Consider the following 11,041-nt stretch of genomic DNA (forward strand, 5'->3'; position numbering starts at 1 on the left):
AAACATAGTGACATTATTGATGTCACTAACACGCAAAAAAGAAGTGTAAAAATGAAATCCATGTTTGGCAAGTTTTTTATGTTTCACATATATTTACACATATTTATTTTACATACTGCTGTGTTAGTCTGACTGTGGATAAGATTGTGTTTGTGAATGAGAATAAGTAGGCCTATGTGCTTGTTGAAGTGCATGACAGAATATTTTATAGGATTGTAGCATACAGCATACAGGGACTATGGTATGCTAAACAGTATGCATTTACAGTGACTATAGTCACCTGTGTAGTAATAACAAAGCATGATTCTTCAAAACGTATGACAAACAGATATAGACAGAAACGCAGGACAGACGACACACTTCACTTCATATGTCACCACTTCAGCTTCTGGGAGAGTGGACCTGAAACACCAAAAAATAGGTAAGGTGAGTTTGTGTGTGTGTGTGTGTGTGTGTGTACATTTCTCTGTGTGTGTGTGTACCTCTGATATCAGTCTTCTTACTGCGGTGGCGTGGAAGGGTAGAATCTAACTGAAAGTCAGATTCTGGGGTCTTCAATACTTCCTCTAGTTTGCACTGCTCCAAGCTCTCCTGAGGAATTAACAACATACAGTTATGAAAATGAGAAATTCATAAAAACACAGATATTAGTAGGCTACTTATAATTTATGTATACATTTGTAGTTCCACTTAAAGCCGGAATCCATAGCAGTGAATCTGCCACATCCATTTGCGATATTACTACAACAAAGTAAGTAGCTTTGCACAAGCCTTAGCCTGTTTCTGTAGTGTGAGGCAGCTTGATGTACAAGTACACCCCCTGGACAGGACCGTAGTCTATCACAAGGCATTACCCCCAATCTTGCTCCTTAATGGTGAGTGCCAAGCAAAGATGCATCAGGTCCCATTTTTTCATTCTTTGGTTTGACTCGGCCAGGGATTGAACTCACAACCTTCCAAACTCAGGGCGGAAACTCTAACCACAAGGCCACTGAGTTAGTAACAACAATGACAAAGACGTCACTTCAAGACCCGTTTTTTCCCCTCGGCCAGCATTGCACATCATTGCATGCGCAATAGAACAGCAGAGTATGTACTACGATTTTTTTTCTACCATGTTGCTGGATGCTAATTTCCTCAAAACAAAAACAAGAACAAATGTGCCTGGGGCAGCCAGTGGCGCTGTTTCGCCTATCGCGGATCCCAGCTTTAAACGACCATCCACTTCAACTACCATATCCATTAGTGCACACCGTAACAAAATGTTTTGCAACAAATAAAAGTATCTTATTGGACAAGTTCAGGTTAGTCCCTCCCCGTTTCGGTTGTTTGCTTCCATTTGGTTCCTATTGAATACACTCCTGGTTTTAGTGATACTGTCAGTTCTCTCCTTCTCTCCCTCTCTCTCGCTCTCCCCTCAGTCTCTACCTGAGAAGGTGTCTGGTGGTGGTGGTGATGGTAGTGGTGTTTGTGGTTTGGTGCAGGTGAGCTGGGACTCTCCCCTCCTTTCTCTCGCTCCCTCTCTCTCTCCCTCTGTTGCAGGATGGAGAGACGGGTAGCTCTGTATTCCAGAGAGAAGTCGCTGACGGTCTTACAGAAGTCCTCCGCATTCGTCTCTCTCACCATCGTACGAGAGTAACCCAGAAACAAAAGGAATGAGTGAAACCTGCAGATAGATAGAGAGTGGAGAGAAAGAGAAAAAAAAGAGAGAGAGAGAGAGAGAGAGAGAGAGAGAGAGAGAGGAAGAGTGTGAGAGAGAGGGAGAGAGAGAGAAAGAGAGAGAGAGAGGGAGGGAGAGAGAGAGGAAGATAGAGGGAGAGAGAGAGAGGAGAGAGAGAGAGAGAGAGAGAGAGAGAGAGAGAGAGAGAGAGAGGAAGAGAGTGTGAGAGAGGGAGAGAGAGAGAGGAAGATAGTGTGAAAGAGAGGGAGGGAGAGAGAGAGAGAGGGAGAGAGAGAGGAAGAGAGTGTGTGAGCGAGAGAGATAGAGAGAGATAGCGGGAGGGAGGAAAAGAGAGAGAAACAACAACCACCCAATTTTAGTGTCATATCTGTTTATTCCAGATTTATGAACCTCTAAACTAATCAAATCAACTTTATAAACTACTTATAAGCCCTTTAAACATCATTTTAAGCGTACCTTAATGTAAAGTATCGTATTAAGTAATTTAAGTAAAGTTACACTCTTACACAAGTTACAATATTCAGACATCACCTGTTGATAACCCTCCGATGGACAGCTCTCAGTACCTTCAGCCTGTCCTCACATTCCTTCAGGAACGTAGGTAACCTCTGCCGCAGGGTGCCCTCCCGCTCCCCTCCTCTGTCTCGTCCTCCTCTCTTCTTCTGATCCTCCCGTTCTAGCAGACGCAGCTGGTCCCATGATGATTTGCAAAGGGCCTCCAGCTGTGAGAGGCTGGATTGGACCTGGGTGTAGTCACACTGGGAGAGAGACAGAGTGGTCACACACACACTAACACATAGATATACACTACTCACTCTGTCTTTCACTCTCTCTCTCTCTCACACACACACACCTTGCTGGCGCGGGTGACAGAGGTGATATCAGAGTAGAGGTCTGAGGACTGTGGGTAGAGCTGCAGCAGCAGAACACACATATGGTGCAGCAGAGGCTGACGGGAGTGTGTATCTCTGACCTGAGACAGCTTCCCCAGGTAACTCAACTCAAAACCACTGGCCTAGAGAGAGGGGGAGAGAGAGAGGGAGAGAGAGGGAGAGAACAGGAGAGAGGGAACGAGAGAGAGAGAGACAGAGAGAGAGAGAGAGAGAGAGAGAGAGAGAGAGAGAGAGAGAGAGAGAGAGAGAGAGAGAGAGAGAGGGGCGAGAAAGAAAGTTAGATTGCTAGGATTTAGACCAGGGTTTCCCAAACTCGGTCCTCGGGACCTCAAGGGGTGCACGTTTTGTTTTTTGCCATAGCACTACACAGCTCATTCAAATAATCAACTGATCAACAAGCTTTGATCATTTGAATCAGCTGTGTAGTGTAAAAAATAAAAACGTGCATCGAGTTTGGGAAGCGCTGACTTAGACAGAGGAAAGATATCAAATCAAATCAAATTTTATTGGCCACATGCGCCGTATACAACAGGTGTATACATGAACGTGAAATGCTTACTTACAGCCCTTAACCAACAATGCATTTATAAAAAATAAAAAAAGTAAAATAAAACAACAATTAAAAAAAAGTGTTGAGAAAAAAAGAGCAGAAGTAAAATAAAATAACAGTAGGCAGGCTATATATACAGGGGGGGTACCGGTGCAGAGTCTAGTTGAGGTAGTTGAGGTAATATGTATGTGGGTAGAGTTAAAGTGACTATGCATAAATAATTAACAGAGTAGCAGCAGCGTAAAAAGATGGGGTGGGGGTGGGAGGGCAGTGCAAATAGTCCGGGTAGCCATGATTAGCTGTTCAGGAGTCTTATGGCTTGGAGGTAGAATCTGTTGAGAAGTCTTTTGGACCTAGACTTGGCACTCCGGAACTGCTTGCCGTGCGGTAGCAGAGAGAACAGTCTATGACTAGGGTGGCTGGAGTCTTTGACAATTTTGAGGGCCTTACTCTGACACCGCCTGGAATAGAGGTCCTGGATGGCAGGAAGCTTTGCCCCAGTGATGTACTGGGCCGTACGCACTACCCTCTGTAGTGCCTTGCGGTCGGAGGCTGAGCAGTTGCCATACCAGGCGGTGATGCAACCAGTCAGGATGCTCTCGATGGTGCAGCTGTATAATTTTTTGAGGATCTGAGGACCCATGCCAAATATTTTCAGTCTCCTGAGGGGGAATAGGCTTTGTCGTGCTCTCTTCACGACTGTCTTGGTGTGTTTGGACCATGATAGTTCGTTGGTGATGTGGACACCAAGGAACTTGAAGCTCTCAACCTGTTCTACTAAAGCCCCGTCAATGAGAATGGGGGCATGCTCAGTCCTCTTTTTTTCCTGTAGTCCACAATCATCTCCTTTGTCTTGGTCACATTGAGGGAGAGGTTGTTATCCTGGCACCACACGGCCAGGTCTCTGACCTCCTCCCTATAGGCTGTCTCATCGTTGTCGGTGATCAGGCCTACCACTGTTGTGTCGTCGGCAAACTTAATGATGGTGTTGGAGTCGTGCCTGGCCATGCAGTCATGGGTGAACAGGGAGTACAGGAGGGGACTGAGCACGCACCCCTGAGGGGCCCCCGTGTTGAGGATCAGTGTGGCAGATGTGTTGTTACCTAACCTTACCACCTGGGGGCGGCCCGTCAGGAAGTCCAGGATCCAGTTGCAGAGGGAGGTGTTTAGTCCCAGGATCTTTAGCTTATTGATGAGCTTTGAGGGCACTATGGTGTTGAATGCTGAGCTGTAGTCAATGAATAGCATTCTCACGTAGGTTTTCCTCTTGTCCAGGTGGGAAAGGGCAGTGTGGAGTGCAATAGAGATTGGATCAACTGTGGATCTGTTGGGGCAGTATGCAAATGTTATTGGGTCTAGGGATTCTGGGATAATGGTGTTGATGTGAGCCATGACCAACCTTTCAAAGCACTTGATGGCTACAGACGTGAGTGCTACGGGTCGGTAGTCATTTAGGCAGGTTATCTTAGTGTCCTTGGGCACGGGGACTATGGTGGTCTGCTTGAAACATGTTGGTATTACAGACTCAGTCAGGGACATGTTGAAAATGTCAGTGAAGACACTTGCCAGTTGGTCAGCACATGCTCGGAGTACACGTCCTGGTAATCCGTCTGGCCCTGCGGCCTTGTGAATGTTGACCTGCTTAAACGTCTTACTCACATTGGCTGCGGAGAGTGTGATCACATAGTTATCCGCAACAGCTGGTGCTCTCATGCATGCTTCAGTGTTGCTTGCCTCGAAGCGAGCGTAGAAGTGGTTTAGCTCGTCTGGAAGTCTTGTGTCACTGGGCAGCTCGCAGCTGTGCTTCCCTTTGTAGTCTGTAATAGTTTTCAAGCCCTGCCACATCCGACAAGCGTCAGAGCCGGTGTAGTACGATTCAATCTTAGTCCTGCCTGTATTGACTCTTTGCCTGTTTGATGGTTCGTCGGAGGGCATAGCAGGATTTCTTATAAGCATCCGGGTTAGAGTCCCACTCCTTGAAAGCGGCAGCACTACCCTTTAGCTCAGTGCGGATGTTGCCTGTAATCCATGGCTTCTGGTTGAGGTATGTACGTACGGTCACTGTGGGGACGACGTCATCGATGCACTTATTGATGAAGCCAGTGACTGATGTGGTGTACTCCTCAATGCTATCTGAAGAATCCCGGAACATGTTCCAGTCTGTGCTAGCAAAACAGCTATAGATCACTGCAACAACACTGAAAAAGAGAAACTAGACAAATAGAAAGGAGTTGATGGTGGTATGTTGTTCACCTTGCATCCATTGAGGAAGTTACCAATGGCTAGCACAGTGGCCAAGATGCATCTGAAGGTCTGATTGGCTGCCAGCTGTTCCATGGCAAGCTTCAAGTGGAAGAGAGGCTCTGCAATTTCCTGTTTGTATAAATAACATACAGCAATAGGTAAGCAACACATTCACAATAAGTGTCAAAACTGTCAAATAACTTCAGTGCACCCAAGTATTAAAGAAATCAGGGTTGTATTCATTAGTGCACACCGTAGCAAAACCTATTTTAAAAAATGTGTGGGGGGGACTTGTAATTCTTATTGGACATGTTAAAGTAGTCCCTCCTTCTTTCAATCCGTTTTCTTCCGTTTGTGGCCTAATGAATACGACCCTGCATCACTGTTCAACGTTAAAAAGCTCTACAACACCTCTGTAATAAACCATAATTCCACAAGGTGACAGCACCTTATCAATTCTCCATCCATTCATCCATCCATCCATTCATCCATCCATCCATCCATCCATCCATCCTCCACCTCCTCTAATCACTTATTCTGCCTTCTGTTTTATGACACTCTGACACCTACTCTTTCCAGGGTGTCATAGTCCTGAGCGAAGGCCCAGAGCTGAAGCCTGGGGCTCAGGTAAGTGATCTCCCCCAGGGTTAGGAGACAGAGCTCAGCCGGGGCAAGAGGTGAGTGGGGGGACTCGGCCTGGGCCTTCCTGATCAGAGACAGCTCCTCTTCACTGGGGACCAGGGACTGGAGACGCTGGATGGAGAGAGAGAGAGAAGGGATTAAGATGGATGTGAAAGTCAGTGGAGAAGGTATGCCTATAGTATGGTACAGGCTGATGTACTGTGGTAGAGATGAGTTGGCAGTAAGTGGAGTAAAAGTTAGTCCTCCTACTAGTATAAGATGCAGTGAGGAAGGTGACATACAGCATAATACAATTAGCCTCATTGTATTTTCAATGTTGTCTTTGCAGTGGTTTATGATTTATCAGTGAAAGGTCACTATATATGGAGTCAAAATACACAGTGAGTCATGATAGTCGTCTGTAGTGGAGATTCAACCTGTACGTCCTCTCTGTCCAGCACACTACAGTCCATGGTGTAAATGGCAGGAGGCAGCAGGCGGGGAGGAGGGAGGCTACTGAGGGCAATGGTGATGATGTTACTCCGTTTCACCCCCAGAACTGAGACAGACGGCTGCTTCTGGAAGAGATGGGTGGGGGGAGAGAAAGGGAGAGAGAGAGATGGTTTACAGCACAGAGTAGAGTCCAGTCATGCACAGTGATCACCAACCCTGTCCTTGAGAGCTGAAGGGTTTGTAGTTGTTTGCACCAGTCCCAGTTGATTCCACGGTGTTAGTGCTGTACACTTTGTTCCTCTCCAGGTACACAACATTAGCCAGAATACCTTACAAAATTAGCCTTACATAATTAGCCAGAGCACCAAGAAATTGGATTGCAGAGCACTCAAGAGATCTCTGATTTCAACTCTTACCTGCCATCCCGTCAGCACACTGCAGATGGAGCCATTTCCCTTGGTCTCAAACAGGTACTCCAGCCGGTTGGTGTCAAGGTGCACAGGCTCTAGCCCAGCCCAGATGGTCTGGGGCCCAAAGCGGCAAACCCTGGGCAGGAGGGGCAGGCTCTGGAGCGCCCTCCAGTGGAGCTTTAGGGTACGACAACCAGAAGGTTTCCCCATGGGAGAGGCATGTCCTGGGGGCAGGGGAGGGGGAGGAGCTGAGAGTGGCATGGGAGGAGGAGGGGGTGGAGTTTGGAGACATGCTGAGGTTTGATTGGTCGAGGTGCCTCCGTCTTCCTCAGCGCTGTCCAATCCCAGGTCCTCCTCATCCCACAGGTCGGAGAAGTCCAAGGTGTTGAGGCGGAGACGAGGTGCAGACTTTAGGAAGGAAGCCCAGGATTTGTCGAGGCCTGAGGTTAAGGGCATGTCCTTGATTTGATAGGATTGTGTCATTGGTCCTTTTGGGATTGCCTTGATTTCGTGGTATCCTGAGTTGAGCTTTTCAGCTATAACCTGATGGCCTCGGTTTGTTTGCAGTTTTTAAACAGATGCTTCAGAAAAGGTATTGTTTTTTTGCTTTAGACACACATTTAAAAAAAACAGCATTTGAAAACACACAATTAATATGAAAGTGTTCTTCCTTTACTGAATACACAGATAAAAGCAGTAAATTAATACCTCTATCCTCTCTTTTCTTCTCACCCATTCATCCTGCGGGTCTTTGAGAGAAGAGATTCAATCACAACAGTCAGATTTCCCTCTATAACCGTATATCCATACCAATCCTGTTATCTCCTCTCTTGTCACTCTGTGACTACTGAATGCAAGCCAAAACCACATGACTGGTCCATGATACACAAACCACCTTTCCCAATAATATTCCCACAATCCAGAACTTGCTTTAGGTGTCCTTTGCTTCCACTTGGGAATGTAGAGCAAACTTGTCTGTTGAATGGATAGAATGTGCACTAATTGGATCGGTTCAGAATCAGATGGGTCCAGGTTCCTCTATGAATTCAGGGTTCAATTCTGATGTTGACATCCAAGGAATGGTTCTGTTGTGTCCAACTCTTTTCATTGCGACCTATGAAATGACCTAACCTGGTTTCACAGAAACGTCTCTCCCCTCTCTCTCTCTCTCTCTCTCTCTCTCTCTCTCTCTCTCTCTCTCTCTCTCTCTCTCTCTCTCTCTCTCTCTCTCTCTCTCTCTCTCTCTGGCTCTGTGAGTGGTCTCTTCTATCAGAGCTGTAGTGTATCAGTCTCAGTTTATTTGAGTTGCACCCTTTTCCTTAATTTCCTTATCGAGCCAACATCTCCTGTTTAAATTGCTGCTTGTGTATACACAACCCTCCTCTATCTGCTGCTGTTGATCTCCCCGCTCTCCCCGCTCCCTCAATCCCTCCCTCCCTCTCTCTCTTTACTCCCACCATCATGTTCATAATGATCTCTTTCTAAAGACATACCGTGCTCTCCACCTTTTCTAATAGTAAAGAATAAGCCTTTGAATGTCATGTGTGCACATAGCATTACTCATAATGAACAATAGTCTTTGTAGCCTACATGATTTCCAGGCCTAGGCCTGCCCAAAGCACACTAGGGTCAGTTGTGTTTATGGTCCTTTGCATGCTTGACAGCCATAATGACAGCACCCCTCCTATAGCCATTACAGATGTAGGATCTTAATTTGATCACCCTGTTGCATGAGAACTTTCCTACAATGCAGGAAATGTAAAACTTGGAGTGTATTTGAGGTTTTCACTTTGAGATTTCAGACTTGATTTTACCTTACGAAAAATGTATCAACCACTACAAAAATGTCCATTAATTATAATCCGCATAATAATTCACATTTCCCGTTGCTGCTGGATTCTTTTCCTGCTGTTCCAAACAGGCTCAAATTAAGATCCTACATCTGTCGGCTTATAGGCTCCAAACAGTGACATATACACTGTCTGTACCATGCAAACCTTAATGGTCTGAATGAAGGCCTGATTGTAGTTAGGCCTATAGAGTGTGTCAATTATTATTTGCCTGTAGGCTACCTAGACTTATGTTTATTATAGTCTTTGTCATATGTGAATGTTGCTGCCATATATTCGCTTCTTTGTCTTATCAGACTTGCCACAACTGAAGTAAAATAAAGCTATAATTTTCTAGTCTACCTCCATCTGCCGAATTGGAGAATAACTTTAGGCCCACACAAGTAAATAAATATAGAACATGGCTACATACATATTTTAGGGAAGTACAATTATACACTTCTAATTCACAAAACATACAAAAACAGTTATGGAGGAGGCTTAAACTACGGTACACTGCTCACTTACTACTCAGTGATGCGCTTGTTCACAGGCGCAGCTTTCCTCATGGGAAAATACATTTCCGCTGGGGTTGCTTTGATGAATCTGTCCATGATCCCGTCAGAGGTAGGCGGTGACGCTGCTGTCTCTGGATATTGTAGACTGTCTCCACAACTGTTTGTGTTTGTTTGTAAGCCTCCGGGACTCCGGGGATATCGGACAGATATGGGCAATAATTATGTATAATCATTCCCAATTAGGTCGGAGGAGATGGAAGAGATCCCAACGTCTTTTTGACTTCAGGGTCAAATAACATGCAGAGATTGGGCTGGGGGAGAAGTCACTGTAGGCCTATTAAATTAGAATTGTTCCAATAATACATTCCATTTTTGTCATAAATATATAGAAATATACTTTTGAACTGTGTCATGTGACCTGCGTCATGTGTAATGTGTGTAGGGGGGGATGACCCTCCCCTTGTACCATTTTTTTTTTTTGCCCTCCCCCTCATAGAATTAACTCAAAATAATGTTTATGATCACAGATAACAGTAACTGTAGCGACCCTGTGTTTATAAACATGGATATGGACTTTGTCACTTCAGCAAACTTTTGTGGCACAGTCGATGCCACGCAGGGCTACGGGCCAGAATATTGAGTGTTCGCCGACCACCACGGACGAGCTCACTCTCCCTGTCACATTAGGCCTACACTAGGATCAGAGCCGGCTGCAGACAATGATCAGCTAGGGGGAAATCAGATTTTCAACATTTTGATGACATACCTGTATTTATAATTATATAAAATATACAGTATGCAACATTTTTTCCACCAACAGGTTTCTGTGCCAATGCACAACACAACCAATAAACAACGCATACCTACTTCGGGCGCTTAAATATCATGGTTTGCGTTTTCAACACAACAATAAATAGACAATGTCAATCTCGACTAACAGAAAACACATCCCACTCCACCTTGTATGCCTACCCAGTATTAAGGCTTGGCTTGACAATCTCTAAATGTAATTACACTTTTTGGTGTTTTGTTCTCTTTCCATTCATCAAATGGCAGCTGCACAGTTTGGATCGATTGATTGATTTTATTTGTCACCCCAAAAAGATACAGATTGTATATACACACAGTAGAATGCACAATAAAGTCAAGGACTTATTTTTTACATAAATACAGACACATTACATAGATACAGACACATTACAGAGATATAGACACATTACAGAGATATAGGCAAAAACAGGTTCTACTGTTCACACATTAGCCAGCGTTTGACATTCTTTTGAAAAGTGGTTATGGTTGGTATAGTTTTCAGTTGCTGTGGTAGTTTGTTCCACTCAACAGCGTCAGCATACACTTATTTTTCTTATCAGATAGACTCTTATATTTAAAAGTGAATATTAGAATCCCTGGCTCTGGTATTATGCTGGTGGACATCTCTAACAAATGAAAAATAGTTGGGGGCTGAGTCCGTGATAATTCTGTGGACCAGACCAAGTTGAATTAATACTACTCTTTTTTCCACAGATAGTCAGCCTATATGGTTAAAATGGTCGACCTCCAGATGAGTATGAGGGGGTAGTTTAAGTACAATTCTTACAAGCTTGTTTTGACTGGTCTGTAGCTTTTCTTTAGATGTTTGGGTGTGTTGAGTGATTTCGAAGCAGTCAGGCGCAGGAGGGTAAATCACAGAATAACAGGATTTATTCTGAAATACAGAGTTACGCAGTAACGTGTCAAAACACTCCAGTGCGCCTGTTTTGCACCGGAAGTGGTCGATGAGGGCCTGCTAGTTCCACCCGGACCCAGCCACTAGAGTGCGAAACTCCAGGACAAGGTCCTGCG

General features: G+C 45.0%; 1 protein-coding gene across 1 annotated transcript; it reads right to left on the minus strand.

The window, feature by feature from the left end:
- Positions 1 to 92: 92 nt before the first annotated feature.
- On the minus strand, positions 93 to 7,612 carry si:ch211-63p21.2 (FH1/FH2 domain-containing protein 1). The gene is made up of 9 exons (XM_041870150.1): positions 6,859 to 7,612; positions 6,427 to 6,567; positions 5,939 to 6,121; positions 5,378 to 5,497; positions 2,535 to 2,696; positions 2,213 to 2,439; positions 1,429 to 1,666; positions 483 to 591; positions 93 to 402 (listed from the first exon to the last, which is right to left on the minus strand). The coding sequence occupies exons 1-9, from the start codon at positions 7,333 to 7,335 to the stop codon at positions 374 to 376; spliced, it is 1,686 nt and encodes a 561-aa protein (XP_041726084.1). The 5' UTR covers positions 7,336 to 7,612; the 3' UTR covers positions 93 to 373.
- Positions 7,613 to 11,041: the final 3,429 nt, after the last annotated feature.

Source organism: Coregonus clupeaformis, chromosome 39 (genome assembly GCF_020615455.1).
Source record: "Coregonus clupeaformis isolate EN_2021a chromosome 39, ASM2061545v1, whole genome shotgun sequence".
NCBI lineage: Eukaryota > Metazoa > Chordata > Actinopteri > Salmoniformes > Salmonidae > Coregonus > Coregonus clupeaformis.

Coding starts and splice junctions, on each gene's coding strand:
- si:ch211-63p21.2 (XM_041870150.1), bottom strand. CDS start 7,335: ATGACACAATCCTATCAAATCAAGGACATGCCCTTAACCTCAGGCCTC. Junction 2,697..5,377: donor ACTTCCTCAATGGATGCAAG/GTGAACAACATA, acceptor CCCTCTCTCTAG/GCCAGTGGTTTTGAGTTGAG. Junction 403..482: donor TAAGAAGACTGATATCAGAG/GTACACACACAC, acceptor TTGGTGTTTCAG/GTCCACTCTCCCAGAAGCTG.